Source organism: Phoenix dactylifera, chromosome 2, assembly GCF_051530095.1.
Source record: "Phoenix dactylifera cultivar Ajwa chromosome 2, Ajwa_hap1_PhDact_Kaust_v1.1, whole genome shotgun sequence".
In the NCBI taxonomy this organism is placed as follows: domain Eukaryota; kingdom Viridiplantae; phylum Streptophyta; class Magnoliopsida; order Arecales; family Arecaceae; genus Phoenix; species Phoenix dactylifera.
In genome coordinates, this window is record NC_143191.1 from 14,921,737 (window position 1) to 14,944,989 (window position 23,253).

The window sequence follows — 23,253 nt, forward strand, 5'->3', positions numbered from 1 at the left end:
CCAAGTACATCTTCCTGCTGTTCATTATGCTAGCTTTACAAAGGGAAAGAAAACAACAGAACTGCAGCTATTGTGATCTCCTTAACTTCTTATGCAATAATAAGCCCAGCAACTGGCATGATTTCGAGTTGAGTCCAAAATGTGGGCCTCCAATACCGAGCGTAATAAGCCCAGAAGTTGTCACTTCACGCCCCAAAGCTTAGATTTTTTCCAGTGCAAGATAAATATGCCCCGGATTTAGGCCAGACTCAAGCCTCTTGTAGCCGTCGGCCATCGCCACCAAGTCAACGGACGCCAAGGGAAGTCAAGCTTCTGCTGGATCTCCTGCTCCTGTCGGCGACTGCGACGCCGATGGCTCTCTGGATGTTAATGCGGGAGCTCGTATCGCTGTCGAACCTCGTTGGCCCCCTCGCCGAGAAGGTCGTCGACGCCTGCGCCGACGGCCTCTCCTGGGCCTTCTCCTCTCTCTCCCGCCTTCTCGACGTCGAGGCCGACCTCGACAAGCTCCGCCGCACCGTCCGCCGTATCCACGCCCTCCTCAAGGACGCCGAGGAGACCCGCTTCATCGAGGACAGCCAGGTCCGCCTCTGGCTCTCCGAGCTCAAAGACATCGCCTTCGACGCCGAGGACCTCCTCGACGAGATCCGGACCCGGGTCCACGTCTCCAAGCTGCAAGCTTCTCGAAAGAGAAAGCAGCCTTGGCGCTCGTTCTCCGTCAACCCAGTTTGGCTCCTGAGCTGGAAGATTTCACGAAAGGTCGCCGAGATCTCGGAGAAGTACAGAGCCATTGCCGAGGACCGGGAGAATCTCCATCTCAGGGAGGGCGAGTCCAGGAGGAAAGCCCAGGTTAGGGAAGAGCGCCTCCCTCCGGAGGCGGGCTCTCTCCAAGGTGAGCCCTTAATCGTCGGCATCGATGATAAGAAAAGGGAGATTGTTCGGTTGTTGATCTCGGGTGGGGGCGATGACGTTGCCGTGGTTTCAGTAGTTGCAGCCGGAGGAATCGGGAAGACGACGCTTGCTAGGCTTGCCTTTGATGATCAAGAAGTGGTAAATTTCTTCCCTTTGAAGTTTTGGGTTGGTGTTTCTCAAGGATTCGATGTGAAGAAGACTACAAAAGAGATTATTGAGGTAATGACTGAAGAAAGATGTGAACCTTTGAACTTGGAGCTGCTGCAGCGCAGGCTTCAGCAGCTGGTGAGTGGAAGGAAGTTCTTATTGGTGCTAGATGGTGTTTGGAATGAGGAGCAATATTATTGGGAGGTGTTACGAGCTCCTTTAATGGCTGGAGGAAATGGAAGCAGGGTTTTGGTAACTACTAGGAGCGAATTGGTCTCAAGGAACATGCGCACATTGCCTCCAATCCATTTGAATGGTCTTGAGGAGGAGCACTGCTGGTCGTTGTTCCAGGACCTAGCATTCGAGCGAGGAGCTTGGGATCGGCACCGGAACTTGGCGGAGATCGGTAGGAAGATAGTGAAGAAGTGTCAGGGATCACCTCTAGCAGTCAGGTCGATCGGCGGCCTCTTGTACAATAAGACAGATGAAGAGGAGTGGAAAAGTGTATTAAGTGATCTGCCAGATCCAGATGATGATGCCTACAAGATCCTACTGACTTTGAAGGTGAGTTATGATCATTTGCCATTACATCTGAAGCAGTCTTTTGCTTTCTGTTCTATATTTCCCAATGGTTATGAGTTTGATCGAGATGAATTAGTCAAGTTGTGGATCGCAGTTGGTCTTGTTAAGCCTCGGGGAATGAGGTCATTGGAGAATATTGGTGGTAAGTACTTTGACTATCTCTTATGGAGGTCATTTTTCCATATATCTAGCAGCAGCAACCAACAATCAAAACTGAAATACAAAATGCCCGGCTTAATTCATGAGCTAGCACAATCTGTTTCTGAACATGAATGTTTGAGATTTGAGAATAATGCAGTACATGGTGAATCAGGGAATTCTCGCTATGTGGTGTCATGCCTTCAGAATATGGATCCTATAGCATTTCACAAGATTTATGAGAACCAAAGCTTAAGAGCATTTATATTGCTTCCTGAAAATGGTGTGCCCACAAAGCAGGTTCCATATGATCTGTTTCTAAATTTGAAGCATTTACGTGCTTTAGATTTGAGACAGAATGAATTAGTTGTATTACCAGATGCTATTGGAAATCTAATTCATCTGCGGTTCCTGAACCTCTATGGCACACAGATAGAGAGGTTGCCAGAATCTGTCAGTAACCTTTACAATCTGCAGGTACTAGAACTTGGTGAGTGCAACAAGCTTCTAGAATTACCCAAAGGCATGAGCAACTTGGTTAATCTTCGGCATCTGGGTTTGCATTTGAACTGGGATAAGCATAGAAATAGATGGATTGATTTGATTTCCATGCCACCAGGGATTGGCCAATTAACTTTTCTACGAACATTGTCAAGGTTCAGTGTATCTGGAGAGAGTGGATGTGGTTTAGGGCAGTTAAAAGACTTGAATCTCCGAGGAGAACTATGTATCTCAAAACTGGAAAATGTAGTCGATGTGAAGGATGCCAAAGATGCAAATTTGAAGAACAAAAAATACATTGACTTTCTGATGCTGAAATGGAGTGAAAGCACCTGCTCTAACTCGCTGGCTGGAAGTGAAGAAGTAATCGAAAACCTCCATCCAAACACCAATATCAGAACTTTATGGATAGATAACTACAATGGAACATCATTTCCAAATTGGCTTCAGGATCAGTCATTTTCAAATTTAGACACATTGAGACTCTCCAACTGCAGAAGATGTGGTGTCCTCCCTCTAGTGGGAAAGCTGCCACAACTCAGAAATCTCTACTTAGAAGGGTTGCCTGAAGTGCAACACATGGGCCGTGTGGTTCCCGGTAATGGCAATACTATGGGTTTTCCCTTGCTTGAGATGTTGTTTATATCAAACATGCATAAATTGGAGAGTTGGTATGAAGTAATACAGGGTGAAATGGCTTGCCTCAAAAAACTTGTCATCTCAGATTGCCCCAATATAAAAGAACTTTCCCACCTACCATGTTCTCTTGAATATTTTGAGATGGGAAACTGCCAAAAACTGTTGTCTCTTCCTATGCTTCCACAGCTTCACGAGTTGGTGATCAAAGGAGGCACTGGGGAAATAATCAGGTGGATCCGTCAGCTCCCTTCTCTGTCCTCGCTGACTGTTTCTCAATTGTCTCGTGTTAAATCTGTACCCAGAGGTTATCTTCATAACTTGAAAATTCTTAGAGAACTGAAGATTGAAGGATGTGATAAGCTTGAGTCACTGGCCTTGCAAGATCTTGCTTCTCTTGAATTTTTAGAGGTATCATCATGCCGAAAACTATCATCCTTTGCTGAGGGGGGACTGCCTGCAACACTAAAAGAATTTCGACTTCGTTTTTGTGACGATCTCAAATCCCTGCCAACCCGAATGCATTTGTTACCCTCTCTTAATCATATGGAAATTCGCAATGTTCCAATGCTCACATCATTACCGACAGAAGGATTATCTTACTCTCTGAAATATCTAGCTATCAGTGGATGCGCATTGCTGCAACAACGTTGCGAAAGAAATGGTGCTGATTGGCCTAAAATACAGCATATTCCTTTAAGAGAAATTGGTGATAGGTCTTCGAGTTGAACTATCTGAGCGGTCAGTTCTGCACTCACATTCAAAATAGGATGTTGGTTTGGAAGTATAAGTGATAAGTTGAGACGAAAATCTATTATTTCCATTTTTTTTTGATATATTTTTGTTTCCTTTCCATTCTCTTAGTTCAAATGCATTGTCGTGAATTTTGTTACGTAAGGTTTATGTATCTTATTAGTTTATGTAAGCTGTCATGAGATTGTCTTGCTGACTCCTTACTGCTATGCTAGAATGAAGGTATGTTGCATCTGTTACGCAAATCAAGCTTTCACCCTGGCTGAATTAAATATTTGGGAAGCCATTCTAGACAAAGTCATGATCTTCTTGCAATGGAGATAAATGCGATGCTATAATATTTTAAGAGAAGTTATTTCACATTTGTATTCATTAACAAATTTTAGTCACTGCTGGTTGATAACGATCACTTGATGTCTAGTTGTTTAATTAATATGAACTTCAGTCCATTACAAATTGATGTCATTTGCTGCTTCAATAAAAGTTCTAAATTACAAAGTATTTTTGCCAATTTCATGTGTCTAGACGGAACCTGTGATATAGAAAGTTTATTTAAATTTTTTGCAATGTTTTATGCTTACATAGTTGAATGCTTAGAGTTGATCCTATCCAAACCATATATATGGCTTTTGAGAAGATACTGGCACTGAGTGTCTCAGAATTTTGCTATGGGCGACCAAAATTTGCTGCACTACCTCTGATTCCTGAAAGGGAGTTTGATGCTCTTTATCCTTTTTGTGTGATCCAGTAGGAGGCAAATGCTCCAACACCACTGTAAGGGCTACTGCAAAAATTCATTTGGTAAGAAGAAAGTGCCCGTACGGTCCCTTCTCTTAACAGGTTTTGTTGTTTCCTGGCTCTTATTTGGTATTTTAGAGAAGTAGAAGTATACAGGACCTTAATTCCCAGGGTGGAAAGCAATTTACCCTATTTCCATGCTTCCTCTTCTCTGTCCATATTGTGTTCTATTTCGTAAACTATTATCAACCACCATTGAGTAAAATTACAGCTCTAGGCAGGTTGAGACTTGAACACACTACCTGAGCCTTCTCCGTAAGGATCATACCCTTGCTGGGACTTGATGTTGAGTTTGAAAATTAGTCTTGTTGCTCAGTGGGTCTGGTAGAAAATGAACTGATTATAAAGGGAGGAGCCAGTTAGGTCTTAACCATGCTCCGCTGGTCTGGCACATCAAGACATGGACTGAACAGGTCCAGGTCTGGTACAAGTAAATGCATGCAAAACAAGTGACCTGGGAGAGGGTCACAATCAATATGCCAAGTGTTTCAAAGGTAGACTGCAGTTGGTAAATTGAGCCAAACTTTTAAACTCTAGTTGTAACTTCTCCCTGGCATTTGTTCAAAAATTTGGTTGTTTATGATTGAATCTGGAGGTTGTTAAGAGTGCTTGCAATGGAATTTAGAATTTTTATTCATGATATTTTCAGATAAAAAAGCGTGCATTTAGATAATAGAGAATTGCAATTTCTTATATTGGTGATTATGGAGTTGATTTTCATGTTCCTAGAAGAGACTAGGGCTATGAAAGTACACAACCATTTGAAAATTATTAGTCTCACCTTCTTCGATCAACATATGCCTATCCTCCTTCGGAACGTTACTTAGCTATGAATCTCTAGCAACCTAGAGATTCAACCTAAGACCAAAGGAATGCTCTACTAGAAGAACTTATTTTACAAGTCTTTTTCTCTTTTTTAGCCAAAACTATGTGATTGAATAAATTCTCCTCTATCTGTTGCGGATCGACGTCTTCTTTTCCTTCAAACTCCGATTAATACTTTTTATATAGAAAACTCTGATTAATGAGAGAGCAATATCCATTATGCATCATATCTAACTAATTTGTTAGTTCGGACTGAAGAAGTAATACCACTCGATTATTATCAAACTGACTACAATCTTTTTTTTATTCATAAGAATCCTACCATAACACTTTTTACTTCTAATAGATAATGAGGTTGGCAGTGTGTGAAGATGAGGATGATGGAAACCCTAGGGTGCCTCCTCTTTTATAAGAAGAAAGAAAGCACTAGGGTTTCTATGGATGGAGCCCAAGAGTTCTAATCGGTCTCTACTTCTAAGAGAATGTAATCTATTCACTATGATCTAATTCACCTACCCCAATTTATTTCAAACCTAATTCACTATAGTCTCTGTCTAATTCCATCTCTAGTTGACCAATTGTAGGCCAACCATGCAAAACCTTAATGGACTAACTTGAGTTGATCTCATCTAGCCTTTTCACTAATACGATCCAATTTTCTTCAAATTACCTATGAATCCTATCTACCGGCAGCCCAAATAATGATCTTAGGGTCCAATTAAACTTCCTCAAGCCTAATTCGCTTGGACCTAACATGGTTTTCTTTTGAGCCTAAATTTGATGATTTTTGAAACTAACTCCAACAAGATCAATTTGAGCTCAAAGTTAAAACATAGTATCTGCTTCTTAATATTCTGGCTAAAGTTTTATATTTTGAACATTTCTACTCCGACTAACAAAAATCAATCCAAAAAAGTCTAAAAACCCATCCAAAATCATTAAAAAAATAAAAAATAGTGAGAATATCATATAGATCTAATAATTTTGAATTCTAACTAACTCTCTCTCCTAAAAAGAAAAAAAAAGGCACTTCTACCAAGTAATGTAGGAAAGAGTATCCCATCTTTTGAACCAAGCTTTGATCTATGGCTCTTTCTTTAAACCAATCCTAGAATACCACTTGGTAAGTATTATTGTAACCCTTTTTTCTAGTTCAAAAGAGAAATTAACTCCACTGTTAAGCCATCCCTTCTATAGCTATGAATACCTCCTTGGAGGAGAGAATTGGAAACCTTTATTATCCCCCTTTCATTTGATCTCTTAGCTTTCTCTTAGGTTTCTCTTAGCTTTGGTTCTCCTCCTCTTCTTTTTCCTTCTTCTACCCCCATTCTCTTGAATCTAGGTTTTCCAAATTCAAGGAACAATTCCATTCTGAGATCCAAGAAAGCTTATGTGAGGGCCCAGTCCACTGATCGACCTGCACTAGAATTGGGCATGTGCGCCAACTCGAAGAGACCAGCCCAGCCCCGATGAATCGGGAGAGGAAGGCTCCGACTGAGAGTCTCCCTCTTCCCCATTTCAGATCACAATCGCGATTGAAAGAGATGAATCTCAAGCCTAATCAAACATCAAAAGCTTGGATGTACGCCTGTATAAGACTCCCTATACTTCCCCTTTGAGATCCATCAAAGAATAAGGGTTATTTTGCTCTCGAGCTCAACCCATCTTCGGGAGAATCTTGCTCTATTTTTCGTTGGAAAAGGTCACCAGAGAGCCCCGCCGGACCTAAGTATGAGCTCTCCATCCTCTCCTCCTCCTTCCTTTGTAACTTGGGTTTTGGATTCTATGGTTTTGAGCCGACAACCGCCAGAGTTCCTTCCGAAATAAAACACCTTTATTTCTATGATTTCCACCGGACTTGGCCTGTTGTCGGCTGCCTGTTTGGCTGTGGCTGCGGCCGCTTGTGGCTGCCAACTAGTGGGGGTCGGGCCGCCATAGCTGCCCCCTTGGACTTGCGAGGGAAAGAGAGGAAGGCAAGGGGAGGATGAGTCTCCCTGTTCAAAAACAAAGGAGAGAGTTTCTCACTCTTCTCCCCTCTTTCCTCTCCACTTTCTCTCTCTTCTCTCCACTTTCTCTCTCCTCTCTACTTTCTCTCTCTAGAATGTCCAAAAAATCTGGAGTCAGGTCATGTCGCCCTGATCTATAAATCTAAGTTGACCCCTGAAATGAGTCCCCAAACTATTTTGATGTCTGGGTCGCCTACCGGACCAATTATCCAACTTTATTAAGTGTCCATGAAACTCACTGATGATGAACTATGTTAAATGATCTTAACCCCGATCGTGTCCATGCCCTATGACTTATTGATCAAATCGCTCGGGCCTAACCCACCTGAAATTATCAAACGCTCATTCCTATTTTTTATTATTTTAATTCGATTAAAATCATCAAACAAAAATTAATTTTTTTTAAATATTTTGTAGCGTTAACTAAATTGTCTAATGAAGTTTGACGGTTTAAGATGAAAGAGGTAAGTAAATTTTATACTCCTTACTAGTTTTCGAACTTGTAAGTAGATCTTGCACTCGTTATGATCATGTCTTCTATGCGTAATATCTGTTTATGGAGATATTATGCTTTTCTTAAAGTTATAGATCAGCATATGTGTTATGAAAAACATGCTTTATTTTAAAAAATAGTTTTATGAATGATTTGACGAAAATAACTTTATCAAAAAATATGAATTTGATCATATCATTTAGTATTTTTCATCTACATATGTGCATGTTTGAAGAAAAAGATATAAGTTTTCAAAGGCTCTCAGATTGCTATGACTGCCTCTAGAAATAGGGGTCAATTAGCACTCTGGAGCTAGCATCCAACGAAAATGGCCCTCTGCTAACGGGTTAAAGTTGGTAAATAATGTGAACTACGATATCTTATTGATTACAAAGATGGCCCTGTCATAGGTTATAGTAACCATAGCACGGATATTTATGAGCAATGTTTTGATCCATGATTGAATTAAATGATATGAAGAATGATTTATGAATTTATATATAATAATGAACTTGGTACTATATTTATGACAGATGGATGATTTGTTCATGCATGATTTGCTTTATGACCTATTTTTAATATACTGTATTATGAATGCTTATTTTGGAATATCTATTATTTTTTTAAAATGGTGCATTAACATGAGAAACTTATGATTAATTCGGTAAGGTAATAAAAGGTTTACTTACTGAGTTGTATTGCTCATATACTTCTACTTCTATTTTTCTCTTACTAAGTGAATAGGTTCATTAGGAACGAATGTTGGTTCAGGCATGAAGTTCGTGCTAGCAAGCTTGGCGATTTATATAGCAGAGCAGAACTTTAGTTCTTTAATTGATTATGAATTTGTAGTTAGTGATCTTTTGAATAATAAAGAATATGGGTTTGGTGTTTATGTTTGAATGTAGATGCTCTTAACCAATATTGGTTTTATTTAATGGTTGATGAAATTAAACTTTTAATTATTATATGGTGTTTGTGATGGATTAGAAAGCTAAAAGTAATATTGGCTTTATGTTCTTGTGGGTTGTACCCCTCGGTAGTACAGCCATGTTCTTGGAGATCTCCTCTAGAATGAAGAGAGTTGGATCATGCCGATGACGACCCACCATTGTAGAAGCTCTCTTCTTCCTTCTTTTGATTTCTTTAGTTTGATTTTCTGATATCAATGAATAGCATTAATTATTAATTAACTTCATATGAATGAAATTTCTTGCTCCTTAATTATGAAATTACTTGTCTCTCTTTACTTACGTAATTGTAGTTTAATTTTTGCATCCTAGTTTAGTAGCATGTAAGCTAGTCATTGGAATTCAAGACTCTTTGGCCTAATCACTTAGAGAGTCCTTCAACTATCTAAGCCCTAATTGTAGTATTCTACAGTGTGCGGGGCGGGGCGGGGCGGGGCGGGGCGGGGCGGGTGTTCTGTGGGGCTTGACTTTTGGTTTCTAACCCCTGCGCCCATGCACCTACTCAGTAAGATGTCTTAGGCCCTTGTCAAAAATACAAGCCTGTACTTTTGTGTGTAGGGCTAGCCTTACTCAAAGGCTCGGGATTCAATGGCCATCCTTATCCACCCTTTTCAGGTTTTCGTATCTTAAAAGAGTTATGCCAAACCTATCCCTAACTAGGGACATGACTCTCTTTCTAGAGGTGCTCACACTTCTATTTTATAACTATATAGTTAGAATCAATATTATTTATGTTGTTTTAATGTTTGTTTCATTTCAATGAATTGTTGTATTATATTTAGTCCATCAAGTTTCTTCTCTTGAATTATATTTAGTACATCTACTTCAACCACAACCACCATAATATTAGAAATGGCTTTTTTTTAATTCATTTTGCTTTGTTTTGATCAATGTTTTAATTTGATGTCAAATAAACAAAGAAATTTTGTAGTTTATCTTATTAAAAAAAATGATAGTATGGTTATTAAAATTTGATTGTTATATAAATTTTTATTTGTATGGATATCCATTCCATTAGAAAATTTAAATTTTCACTGTAGTATCAGCATAGTTATCAAAGGATTTTATTTTTGTCGATGTCAAAAGTTGAAACATTTTTACCAAGCTTGCAACTTTTAGATATTATACCATTGAGTTAGGCATATATCATCATCGTTCATGACAGAACAATGTTGGCCCCGTAGGTTAAATTCTAGCTTGGCCGACTCATCCAATCAGAGTAAAATTTACATGGGATCATGTGGGGAAAACAAATGAGGAATGGTGCTAAAACATATCTCGACATCGAGATACAAAAGTTTAAGCCAACCAATGCAATGAAACTTTAGAGCTATCCAATGATCACTAGGCCCATCGCATCCAATTGTGGCTCTTCCTATTGTGGCAATGTTTCAATCAGCGTGATGCTTTAATCATCCATAAAATAGCCCTCAAAAATATGAGAGATGAATTAAACCACAACCCATCATGATCGCAATGAAAACTTGGGTAGTGCCAAGGGGATACCTATGTCAAATTTTCTATGATCTAAATTGTTTTCAGACAAGATATCCTTTCCATCAGAAAATAAGGAATCCAACTAGAGAGCGATGCCGTTCGCCCATCTACAAACGAAAACTACATCGAAAGTCGTTGTTAAGACTTTTCTTTTTTGATGATTTCTTTTTTAGAGCTTCTTGTTTTGTTAGATTCAATTGTTACACATGTTTTTCAATCATCAATTAATATTATTTAATTTCTAAAATATTATTTTATAATTTGGAGGGAAAGTTTTTATTCCTTTCATATTGTCATTAAATTTTTCAATTTTGTAGTTATTTTGTATATTTGTACTCTGTTCGTAGGCCATCCAGCTGCTCTCATCATGTAGCTAATTGAAAATCTATCTATATATTGTATCCATATACTACCAATCCCTATGCTTTTTATGTCGAAACTTTATAGGCAGAGAGCATTAGTTGTCCTCCAATGTTTGGATCCTCTACAGTGCTTGTTTTGCACCATAGCAAACTTTATAATCCTTGATTTGATGGCCGCCGCATCATCTAATCATGAAGACAAACGGTTGTTAAACAGAGCATGGCAAGTCATGTTAGATTGTGTCATACACGGTGCATCGCCCTTGAATGTTTGACATCCATCCATCTCTATGATCATATGACAATGCAGCCATCGAGGGGTGTCCAGATCTCTATCTTGCAAAACATGCAGTGCAGAGATTTCTGACTCTTCCTATTCATGAGGCAAAATTCAAGGTTTTGAAAACTTCAAACTTAGTGAATCTTGGCAGACCAATGTCCAATTGAACTACTCTCATATGGGGTCATCTGGAACCCAAAAACTAAACTTGGTGTCAAAATCTTAACTTGCTTTCAATATTAAAAATCTAGACTTGCTTTCAGTATAAAAAAGCTAGACTTGCTTTAAATATAGAGCAATGCTTTAATGCCCGTGGACGAAGCCTAAACTAGAACAGCAGAAAATAAGGAATGCAGCCAAGGACTGGTGCTGTTTACTTCATTTAAAAGATGGTGCTACAACCAAGGTGGATGTAAAAAGCAGTACAACCAAAGGTTGACTCAGGTTGATTCAGACTGTTTAAGTTAGGGTTATTCAGAAACAAAGTTGCTGAAATATGGATTAAGTTTGAGTGTAATCTGTTTGGCAGCCCTGCAAAATATATGTGCTTTGCTCAGGTTAGAGTTGCATTACAATTTAGAATTTTGGACCGAGGTCTTTCAGCAGAGCCTAACTCAAATAAGTCAATTACAACTGACCTAACCCAACACTGCTAATAGATTAGACTGGATTCAAAAAATCAAGCTCAAATTGCATCTCTCAAGCATTTTTATTTAAAATGAGGGATATATAGGAAACATGCACCCAACTTTACTCAGTAGTTTTGTATAAGCTTAACAACCCTCACGGCTAAACTGACCAATATATGTTGTGTTCGAGATTATTAATATAACACTGAGTGGTTAATATATGACAAGATGCATCATATAGTTCTACTTTACTCGAACGCAATGTGTCATGTGTATCAATGCATGAGTCTCACTTGTTAATCTAACATTTATAAGTATGTGTGGGCTAGTGAAGACTCAAAGGTGCTTGTTACTTGCTGGTAAAATCTCTTGATGGTTGCACTAGGCATCTGGGTTTAAGTCCTGCCATCCTCAGAAGTGGGCTTTATAGGTATTGGGGAAGGTCTATCTCATTGTGCAGCCTAAAATTGCCTGTTTATCAACATCCACCGCAAGCTCTCTCTCTCTCTCTCTCTCCCTCTCTGTGTGTGTCCCTCTCTAAGAAAAAGAGAGGCTTGAGCATCATGCATTTCTTAAAAGTAAAGGCTTGATGGGCACATACAAGCAAGGACCAGTGTATGTGCCAGGCTCAGGTTAAGGAAGTAGCTTGCCCTAGCCAGTGTGCAGCCCCACAAGAAGGCGTGGTAAAAGATTAGATGGAAATATAAAATGTATACCTCTTCTCAAGAGCATCCATTACATTCAACTGTGTGCATGCTTTTGTCTTGTTGCATGTGCGACCCACGTATAAGGTGGAACAATCATGTTACTTAAGCCGACTTACGAATCATATCATGCTGAATCTCTGATCCAGAAGCCACACCATTCTTGCAGCCAGATTGCCCTTTAATCTCATTTTCTGACAAGTTTTTGATGCCCTCAGGCTTGGGCAATTCACTGTCGCTCGATGAAGAGGCCTCAGAGGAGGCTTCTGAATGTGCTTCGGATACAGAGGATTCAGGCTGTTGGAGAAGTGAAACAAGTGGTTGTTGCTGGGAGAAAGTGGAACCCCTTGAATTTAGGAAAGCATCCATCTTTTTATCATCCTCTTTCATCCGTTCAGCATACCTGTTGATGTCAAATCCAACTGGATTATGCCCACCAAAGGCAGATTCAAGTTTGTCCATGTCAAAGAGTTCGGTCATTATCTTTTGGCTGGCGACATCGTCAGAATAAACAAACTTTACTTTCTTGTATGTCTTGTGCTCCAGAAAAGGCTTTACCATCTGCAAGAGGAGCTTGCACTTAGTGACCACAACTGCAAGCAGGTGCATGAACCATGCGTAATGCAAGTGCACAGAAGTAGATTTCCTTTAAAAAGTTAAGTAAATAAAGAAGGAAGCACTAAGAAAGCAGGTATTGGAGCTAGTTACTGGAGAGATCAGAGCAGGTATGGTAAGCTAGGTAGAATTTTCTAGCAACTAAGAGCTAGTTAATTCAAAAATCTCTCTTTCTATAAATATAATAGATTTAGACATATTCAGTTAAATTTGGTGTATGCTCAGTAAATCTAATGCATGATATTCTCATGGAAGTAATTAACAATTCCAAAGTGATGGAAATCTCCACTAGTATGGAATTCTAAAATATGACAGTCATAAACCAACCAAAAAATTTCAGTATTTGATATGAAATCAAATTCACTTGAAATGATTTTTAAGGGGTTATTATGTGGTGTCCGATACTGTGGTTCTACTGAAACTATAGTAATTTACAACCTAAAAGGACTCTTAATGTCTTTCCGTTTGTTGGCACCTAGGCTTCACCATCCAGAACTGGAAAGACTGTGTGTGATCATCTCACTAGTTGGGCTAGAGTCTTTTGCAAAAGTTATTTAGGAACTGAACTGTTTCAGAGAATAATCTGAAGTTTCAAATTGGCAATACAGAAACAACTTCTTCATAGAATCAAGGATATTTTTTATCTTTGTGTAGCAGTTTCAGATTGTCAAGATGAGTTTTTCTTTTTCTTTTTGTTACCTGGAAGCTCCCTCATGTGGAAAGGGGTGCCAACTCAAACTGAGTTTTAGCATCTGTTTGTAATAAATAGGTACAGAATTTTTCAGGACTGTCCTCTGTAAAGCTGTGCGATAGTACTCTTGTAAGGTAAGCTTCACTGTTGAAATAAGATTTTTGTTCCAGATAGTTCTCTTGTTCTAATAATTTGGAAGCAGTACTCCTCTCATCAGATGCAGCAATAGCTCCCACTCCAGTTACATAAACTAACAAAAATTAGCTCTAGATTTGTATACTCATCTCTATGTGCTCAGTTTGTTTTGGATGTTTTGTGTAGTTTCACTAGTCCATAAATTTAGTAAGGGTAATATAATGGACCAACAAATTAATTGCATACCTTCCAGAAGGATTCAAAGATCCTTGGAGGATTATAGGGGATTCCATAGGCCAGCCTTTCAGGATAGAAGTCTTGTAATACATGGGCTGTTTCACGAGTCACCTTTACCGATACACTTGCCATTGTCCAACCTTGAAAGTCAATGAGCCAAACCATCTGCTCCTGATCTGCTGCCAAGTTCAAAATGGCATTCTCCATACAATAAACCAAGTATCTGATCTGCCCTTCTGCTGAGTTGGTATTCTAATTACAGTGAGATAGCAAAACAGTCAGATGATGAAGAAATCTATTAAATATTCACAATTTTCTCTTATATTTCCCTCCCACCTGAAATCCAGGCCTCATAACAAGAACAGATCTTCCATATTTGTCAGAGTAATCAGCCCTGTAAATCTTTCCAGTAGCAGCTTCATGGGCAACATCTTCCTAGTAGTCAACAAGAAATTACATCAGGAAACAGAAAGCTACAAACAAACTTGTGATCATGTAGGCTTCACTAATCTTTGTGAAGAATCTGCACTTTCTTTCAAAATAAGGGCTTTGAAGATATAAAAATTTGATGCAGATTCTTCCTTCTTACAGTTGAATGATGGCACACTAATAAACTAAATGAAGGAGGTAGACCACTTAATCTTTGTGTTCTGTCAATTTTTGTTTCGCTCTTGCCAAATGTGGGCAAATGGTCATTGTGTCTTTTTGATTTAATGTTTTAATAAATCTAGCCTCTTCTTAGAGCTCTATTAGAGAGAAATTCACTACTATCAAATTGTGAGGAGTTATAATTCAGAAATAATTTGATTGGTCAATGACCAACTTGGGTTAAACTACAGTTCTTCAAGAACATAAAGAACTACCCATACCCAGCGAATGGCTTCTGGCTTGTATTTCAATCTCCATTTCACAGTCTCTTTCAGCATTTTACTTGCCTTTTCTGCATTCCAGTTTCTTGACCGGAGGTACCTTGATATTGAAGCATCTGAACAGAAGTCTGGCAGTGCTTCCGACAATGGACCAATAATCCTTCGAACTTCATTTATCTGCTTGGAAAAAGCATCAACATTACCTATATATGATAAGCATGATACAACAGGAATTCCTTAACAATGCTGTGATACATAATATTCAATAAAGATCTTAACATGCTTTCTCAGAAAAAGGAAGGAGCTTAAGATGCTTTTCAAGTGAAAACTATAAGATGCTTTTCAAGTGAAAACTATAAGATGCTTTGAGTGATAACCAAAATTCGGAATGAAGATTTCATGCATAAAACTTAAGGGGCATAAATAGAAGCATTTAGTTGGTTAAAATGAGTATCTTTACCTTTGCTTGCTGTTCTTCAGGAGACAAGGCTTTCTCAACAGCACTCGATCTTGATTTTCTCAAAAGCATTGTTATATAATTTAGCAAACTTCTGGAAGATCTAAAAATTAAATTAAAATGAGTACATCCGTATACCAGTAAGAAGATCAATAACAAAGATTGAATTTGCCTGCGAGGGAAATTTATAGCTAAATGAATCAACAGAATCAATATTTTATTTCATAGAAGAGAGTCAAGCTCCTAAGTAAACAACTTTAAACACCCAAATGTAGCGTATCTGGAAGAAAAAGAAATTAAGTTTCATTGATGTATATGATGCTGTTAGATATATGTTTTACATGATTCAGGGCTTATCTATCTTGTGCTGAGATTATTTTTCCAACAAAGCAATGAAATGTTTACAATCAATTCTTAAGACTAAGATACAAATGCAAAACTTAACCAATTCATTCAACTAATTTTTAAGAACACAATCTATGCTTCCAAATTGAATCAGATTGAAAATTTGAAAGGTGATGTTTTCCAAGCCTGCTCTAAGCAGTGGTCTCAAGAACCAGATACATCATCATCAGCTCTAAGATATACGCTCTAAGATATTGACATTCCAGTCTGATAGGATGCCTATAGTTTTTGGGATGTTGATGTTATTGTACAATGTACGGATTGTGGTCTATGGATTTTAATTATGATTAAATGATGGGATTTGTTAATGATGATGTCATCGTATGAAGCATGGATTACAAATTATGATACTTCATTACGGACGCCTTTTCATATATAATAAAAATTAAATATTTATTTATTCTTGAATCCCAACTGTAATATATTCTACTTTTTAAATAATTATTACATTAGATTCTTTGTATAGTGTTGTATCCATTTCCTGTATCTGCGTACTTTACAAATTATAGGTTGGATGTGGGTTCAAAAGGAGAGTCAATAGGTATTCCAAATCTAGATCCAAATTTGATATAACATACCCAGTATGGACCTGACTCAAACTGATCATATAATTCATAGTGTAAGGGTGTAAACTATAAAATTTATATACCTGACAGGACCTGGGCCTGAAACCTTATTACAAATTCTTGTTTCTAATGTATGTACGGGTTTATTAAGGGTATCTTGGGTATCAGGTTGCAAATGGACCCTCACAACATCAGCATTTTTTTCACTCAAAGGAGGGATAAAAAGCATGAGACCATTTTTTCTGGAATCACTTTCATTAATTTAAAATCTATACAATCAGGACCTTATTATATTTTTAATATGTAACATCAAGGTTCTGAAAATGGAATCTATATGTGGGCAGCTGGGGTACCTCATAGCACTTAGCAGTATGCACCACCTAGGTGGGTGCTTGTGCAATTCTGATTTAAAGACGGACAAATTCCAAATTTCACAAAAACAGATAAGAAATATAGGAAAGAAGGAATTAATCAGCAAAATATTTAGAAAATTAGTGAGATTATAGAGGTGGAAGAGAACAAACAAAATGAAGGCGAATGCAGAATGAGAGCAACAGAAGGAAAAGAAGGAAATAGAGGAGAGCAAGTAGCAGATGAGATACAAGGATTGGATTCTGTTATTGCTTTTCATGTATGCAATTTCCTATTGCCTCATATGTTTGCCATCTCCCACCACTTGTTGTCTACCGCCAGAAATAGTCCATTGTTATTTGTCTCTCTTAAGACTTCAAAATGCTGTATTTCCTTCACAGTTAATTAGAAACTACAAAATAGTTGATTAACCAATTGAGAAAATAAAGGTCTTCCCATTTTGGGAAGTTGCACAACAAAGGAAAGTGCTTTCAGGTGTTTGAGGCACCCTTTAAGTGTGTAATGGGAGTTTGTTGCCCACTAATGCTACCTTTGCAACTTAACACTCAACCAGTCCTCGTGTTTGGCAACAACTTCCACGAGTTACACAAATCCTCTCGTACCATGAGACATAGAGGACTTTTCATGTGCACAAGATGGGTTATCCTTTTTATAACATTACTCATACAAAAAAATAAATTAGCAAAAGAGAAATCAAAAAGATGTGTATCCATGTATATAAAACTTATATTTGTGAGTGAGTTTAGCTGTAAGCAAGTCTTGTGGCATGTGGAGGGCTCCTTGTCTGTATCAAATTGCATGCTAACATATTGTGAAATCATGTGTAGAGATTGAATAATTTTCCTTTAGTAGGAAGGATATAATCATGTTTGAGGAGACTACAGGAGCTTTGTTGTCTAACAAGGAAGTAGGCAATGTCTAATGAGTGTCAGGATGTTGGACTTATGCTGAAGATTAAGAGGCATGGACAATTAAGATGACTTGTTACTACTGTAAAACAAGGGGCATACAAAAAGATACTGACAAAATCAAAGAGAACTTGAAAAAGGAAGAGGTTTCGAGAAGGAAAATATCCACAAAAAGGATAAAAGCTGGTCTTTGCTCCAAGCAAGTGTTGCTTTGCAGTTTCTTCCTATAAGAACTCTTACTATAATGCTTGCTTTCCTAACTCGGGCTTATGTTTCACACATGCCCGCATAAAGAGTGATTTGAGACCTACAAGCCCTATGGTGGTAGCAAGGTTGTGATGGAAAACAATAAATCACATGCAATTGTCGAAATAGGGAGCATAAGTGGGAAGAATTTTGATGGGGTTGTGCAAACCCTAACCAATTTTAGGCATGTCAGGTGGAGTTACTTCTAAAAGAAAAGATCTTCATAACACATGGGCAAGATAAGACTATGAAAATAAGGTTTGTTTCAACCAAAGTTCGTTGTACCGGATTCGGTAAGCGTAACGGTTGCCTACCGAACCGGTACGATTCCGGTTCGTAGTGAAATCAGACGGTACGAACTGGGAAGCTCTTCCCCGCCAAAGCCAGGGAAGAAGAAGAGAACGAGAGAGAGCGCAGGGAAGAGAGGGAGGGTGACCACATGTGGCCTCCATCGGAGAGCTGCGGAGGGGTGGTGGAGGCCGGAGGGGGGGGCAGCGGAGCCTGGCGGGGGTCGGGGGAACCCGCAGGGGCGCGGCGGAGGCCGAGGCTGCGGCTCTCCGATGGAGGCCACAGGTGGTCTCCCTCCCTCTCTTTCCTGCGCTCTCTCTTTTTCTCTTCATCTTCTTCATCTCCGGCACGGAACCGGCCAGTACCAGTTTTCACGGCTTCGGCGTACCGGTAGCTGGCCGGACTTGTTTGTACCGGCCGGTACGGGCTGGTTCGGTATACCATGGTTCCAACTCTATCATTGATAGGTGGAGGTTCACAAGATCATGATGACGCTATATATGTGAGTGGGATTAATTGCAGACATGTTTAGGTGATATCTTCAGGTAGAGAAGATAGACGGTTCAAGGGTTACCCAATAAAGCATCAACAAGAAGTCTAGTTCAAGGAAACCCCTTGAGGGGGTATGCTCAAAGTCAACCAAGAAGAGAGGAATTCCCAAGTCTATTGATCAAAACAAGCCAAGGTGGAGGCTGTTGTGAGGAAGTCATGTTTTCTTACTATGACAAATCTGTGTATTATTCAAGAGCTTTTTAATTCAATATAGCAGCCTCACATGGAAATAAAAAAGGACTTCTTGGCACCATGTCTCAAAATCCCATAATGCCAATGGTTTATGGAGTAGAAATCTAGGTCCTCTTGGTTCTAGTTAGGAATTAGCAGGAACTGAGTCCCATGTGCATCAATAAGGCAAGGGTGAGTCCTCTCTAGACTCTGGCAAATTGTTCGGTGTGGACCACAAAGAAAAGAGAATAAATGCTCTCTAGGTTGTCCGACTTAGAGAACAATGGAAAGCTAAAAAGGTCTACTAGCCATGAGTCCTTGGAACACACATGAGTTTAGTTTGAACTTTGAAGTATACTCTGATAACTCGATACATATTAATTTTGACATTGGATGATCATGATGTCTCCACTACAACTTTGGGATTTATTAAAAGAGCTTTGTCTCTAAGGTTTTTGGCATAGATAGAAGGCAAGAGATTTTTATGAGAGGGGCTAGAGAAGGTTGTGGCATAAGAAAGGCTTTGGCAATGTTAAGCATGGTGATTTCTTCTTGTGAGACTCTAGTGTATAGTGTTCCTAAAATATTTACCAAAGGAAAGGGGTTTCTTCCAAGGAAATCATTGTTTTCTAACCTTACATGGTCGCCAATGCGCTTGAATGAGAAATCACTTTTGTACAAAATGTAGAAATATGTTTTTTCCTTCATAGTTTATTTATGATATTGTTCCATGTTTTAAAAGATATAGTTTCAATTTGTTTCAGGTGGGATGACCGATGCATCTTTCTAGTCAGCCACTTATTTGTTTAGAATAGTCCATGAATGATTAAAATTATCCCAAGCATCAGCTGAAAACTTTTTGTTAGATGGTATTATTTTTAACTTCCATGGAAAAAATGGCCGGTACCAATGGCTAGGATGGCATGGTGAAATGCTCTCCCTGAGGTTCGAATAGAATAAAGGGATGCAATTAAAGTAGTCGGGAACTTACTCAGGACATTGATATTGTATCAATATCAAGCAATCATTTGGACAATATATATAAATGGTAAGCCTTATTGTTTCAAATAATATAAAATATCAATTGATGTGAAATCAATAGATTTATTAAGGCTTTCAGTATTTTATTATTATAAGCAAAATTTTTAATTAGTAAATATCAGAACTATAATATGTGACAGTAATAGATAACGTTTTTTACCATATCACTCAACATGTGATGCAAGGAGCCCCATATTTAGAACATGTGGAGCAAAATAATTGAATGTACCTAACAAAATCCTGAATACATGAAATATATTAAAGGGTGGCAAAATATAAATCTGATTTTTGAAATCTAGATCCAACAGATTGACAAGGGATTTATGATGCTGCTAGCAAAGCAACAAATGATTTGCAGTAAGCATGCAATGTTCTTGAGAATGAAACAACGAATCAGGAGCAAATAGCAAACAAGTACACCACAGAGTTTATATAATGCATTGCTAAATTATTTAAATTTCTTGTAAGATATAGCGTAATAATTTAAATGTATCGATTGCATGAATAGGTCTTTTAATTGATTATAGACATTTCAATGGATTTATATATTTCTTGATTCAGTCTATCCATTGATAATGATTATATGTAAAGAAAAAATATGAAGAATAGTTGATTTTAATAAATATATACAGCTTTGATCTATATGTCGTGTACTACTAATTCTAGACATTTACTGTCATCATATCTTGGGGTGGTCCATTTTTTTCTGATGGCACATGCTGAGCCTTTCTTTGCATTAAAAAAAAAAATATATGTTTTTACTCCTTTGACCATGTTGTCTACAAATATCTATTAAATAGGTGGGATCTGTATGGAGAACATTTTCCATGAAAAGACCATGTAAGGGGACAAATGTGAAGTTTGCTTGACATTGCCAGATACCTAAAACATCTAAGTTTTAGGTCAAGCATAGCTATTAACATTGTATCTCATATTACTGTTATTTGGGAACTCGATTGAGAGCATACAGGAAACTCTACTGGAAAATGAGTACTATAATAAAATTCCGAGAATTTTGTTTTTCTGGGTGGAACTGTATATTATTGGAAAAATACTTTGTCTTCCACTACCTTGCAGATCTCATATTCAGATTGAGTAGAGATCTACAGAAGGTGCATATTTGACAAATGCAAAAAAAAAAAGAAAAAAAAAAGAGACATATTGAATGCAAAATTGAGGATGTAAAACAGAACGAACATTGAACAACAGAAGGAAGAACAAGCAATCAATAAGGTAAAGTTAGTGGTAGTCAGCTAGATGGTCCTACCTACAGCCAGATCAGTGCAGCTTTCGCAAGCTGATTGTTATTATCAATGGAGTCTGCTTCAAGTAAAATGGTAAGTGTAGAATGTAAATTGAGCAAAAGCTCAGTAGTCACGCCATTCCTCCAAATGGAGGAGAATGGAAGAGACTCCCAGTTTCAAACTTAGGAGATGGCTCTCCCCACTCCTGTCATCAATTCTTTAAATAAAAAACATAAATTTTGTTTCCTTTGTGGAATCAGATCAAGAGCTCAAAATCAAAAGAAAAAAAAAAACTTCTGTTAATAGAAGCCCCTAACGCCGATTCTAGGGACAAATGCTTCCAATATTCATCCGATTTCCCAACCTAATGTGCATAATATTAACTCCAAACTTCCATTTGGCGGGGAACAACCTTTCCATCTCATATGTGCATCCAATCAAACCAAGCCTTCTTTCTTCATAGGAGATAAATACAGAGAGATTCTTGAATGGCTTCAATTTACATTCAAGAAATATATGAATCGCGCTGAAAGACCACTAAGAAATAAAAATAAAATACTATAAAAATAAGATACTATCAATAGAATCAAGAGAGAGCATCACAAGACACAAACAACCCAAAAGGTTTGGGAAGAAGGATGAAGAAAGCCATTTACCTTTTCAACTATAATCTGCTAGCTGGTTTCTCACGGACCTCATCTCTAACAGATAAAAACCAAGCAGGAGATCCAGGAGACGTGGCTCCAGAACAAAGTCTACGGTGAGATGAGAGGCGATGGGAGCAGGAGGAAGGACTTACGGCGGTGCTGGTAGGTGGACCTGGAAATCTCTCTCATGCGTGTTTGACCAATTGTTGGTCGCGTGTTGAATGGTCGCCGTCACCCAATTAACTCCCAAGGTCTGATCTTAAAAATAGAAATAATCACGTATGAATTATTTAAAACTTTTTAATTTACTTTCAAAATTTAATTTAATGCAACTAGAACATAGACCTTTTAACTTCGTTCAATTCGGACTCTCACTATAAATTCTATCCAGCTGCGGTTACGAAATTATCACATGATGTGTTGTCATATGAGACATGATTCTTTTCTGCCATATAAGCTAATCACGCAACATCACGTAACATTTTCTTCATGCCATTGCCAGCCAGCCAGAATTGATGATCAGAGTCTAAATTGAATGAATTTAAAATTTTCAAATAATTTAGAGTTTTTTGCATTATTATTTTTTAAAAATATAACCATGATGATGGAATCTATCTATGTATGTTATAACTACCCATGTTTCTTATTGTTGTCTTCATCCGTTGGTGCAAAAAAAAACACAAACTCCCGACAAGCCTGCGAGTGTTCTTTTGCTATAGCACGCTAACTAGTTCCCAGGTGTCACAAGCTCGACAAAACCTTCCAACCAGATCCAAGCCGGTTATTGCGCGTGTTAGCCCTGCATCCATATCCTAAACGGTTTCATGTTTCTTCAACGGCATTATTCCGTTATAATTGACCTACGCCATGACTGTCATTGGTTATCTCCCTCAAAAGTATTATTTCAAATTTTTATTATTAATATAGTCATTGTTATAAAAGTTATTATAATGATGATATATATAGAGGAAAATAATAATGTTATTCACTGTTGACTGGATTAAAATATTATTTTTTAGAAACTGACATCAACATGACTGGTTAGTAACTGCAAAGAGATTTTAGTTCTGCAAAAGGCTCAAGATTATCCTCCCCACCCCAAGACCCCTTGGTAAGCGTTATGTATTTTTCAAAGGAATATACCAAATAAAGAAGCTACAAAAAATTTAAAGAGGGTCCCATAATAATACAATCAAAATTACTCATACCAATTAGAACTGTACTATACTAATATCAAACCGATATACAATCTCATACCATACTGACACTCGATATATTTTGCCATTTTGTATCGTACTGCATACCGATATTATAATAAAAATGATATCAGTATGGGGTCTAATACCGAAATGGTGAATCTTGAATACAACAAACTAAAAAAAAAAGGTTTTTAGAAAAAATCAAATATATTCGTTCCTTTAAAAGCTAGGCATTTTGTCAATCATCCACTCTAGAAATTAGAGGCTCTCCCAACCAATGTCCTATAACTCATCACACGAGGAAACAAGTTTTTGAAGTGGGCAATAATCCAAGAATGAAATTTCTTGCATTCTAATCAAAGTTCAAAAATGCAAGTCA

General features: G+C 38.0%; 2 protein-coding genes across 7 annotated transcripts; one reads left to right on the plus strand and one right to left on the minus strand.

Moving 5' to 3' along the window:
* Window positions 1-349: 349 nt before the first annotated feature.
* On the plus strand, window positions 350-3,911 carry LOC149768212 (disease resistance protein RGA2-like). The gene has a single exon (XM_089928763.1). It carries the CDS (start codon window positions 352-354, stop codon window positions 3,640-3,642), a length of 3,291 nt encoding a protein of 1,096 aa, XP_089784889.1. The 5' UTR covers window positions 350-351; the 3' UTR covers window positions 3,643-3,911.
* An 8,307-nt stretch (window positions 3,912-12,218) lies between these two features.
* On the minus strand, window positions 12,219-21,909 carry LOC120108304 (uncharacterized). Of its 6 annotated transcripts, XM_088715460.2 has the most exons (7): window positions 21,685-21,909; window positions 21,441-21,565; window positions 15,239-15,329; window positions 14,779-14,955; window positions 14,246-14,344; window positions 13,919-14,161; window positions 12,219-12,792 (listed from the first exon to the last, which is right to left on the minus strand). In XM_088715460.2, exons 2-7 carry the CDS (start codon window positions 21,446-21,448, stop codon window positions 12,337-12,339), a joined length of 1,074 nt encoding a protein of 357 aa, XP_088571586.2. In that variant the 5' UTR covers window positions 21,449-21,565; window positions 21,685-21,909; the 3' UTR covers window positions 12,219-12,336. The 6 variants fall into 6 exon arrangements, with proteins under 6 accessions (XP_088571586.2, XP_038977820.2, XP_088571587.2 ...); XM_039121892.3 differs by lacking the exon at window positions 21,441-21,565 and having other exon boundaries at window positions 21,685-21,851; XM_088715461.2 differs by lacking the exon at window positions 21,441-21,565 and having other exon boundaries at window positions 15,239-15,407; window positions 21,685-21,851.
* Between the last annotated feature and the right edge of the window lie 1,344 nt (window positions 21,910-23,253).

Coding starts and splice junctions, on each gene's coding strand:
- LOC149768212 (XM_089928763.1), top strand. CDS start 352: ATGGCTCTCTGGATGTTAATGCGGGAGCTCGTATCGCTGTCGAACCTC.
- LOC120108304 (XM_088715460.2), bottom strand. Junction 14,956..15,238: donor CTGAAGAACAGCAAGCAAAG/GTAAAGATACTC, acceptor TTTTCCAAGCAG/ATAAATGAAGTTCGAAGGAT. Junction 14,162..14,245: donor TTATGAGGCCTGGATTTCAG/GTGGGAGGGAAA, acceptor CACTGTAATTAG/AATACCAACTCAGCAGAAGG.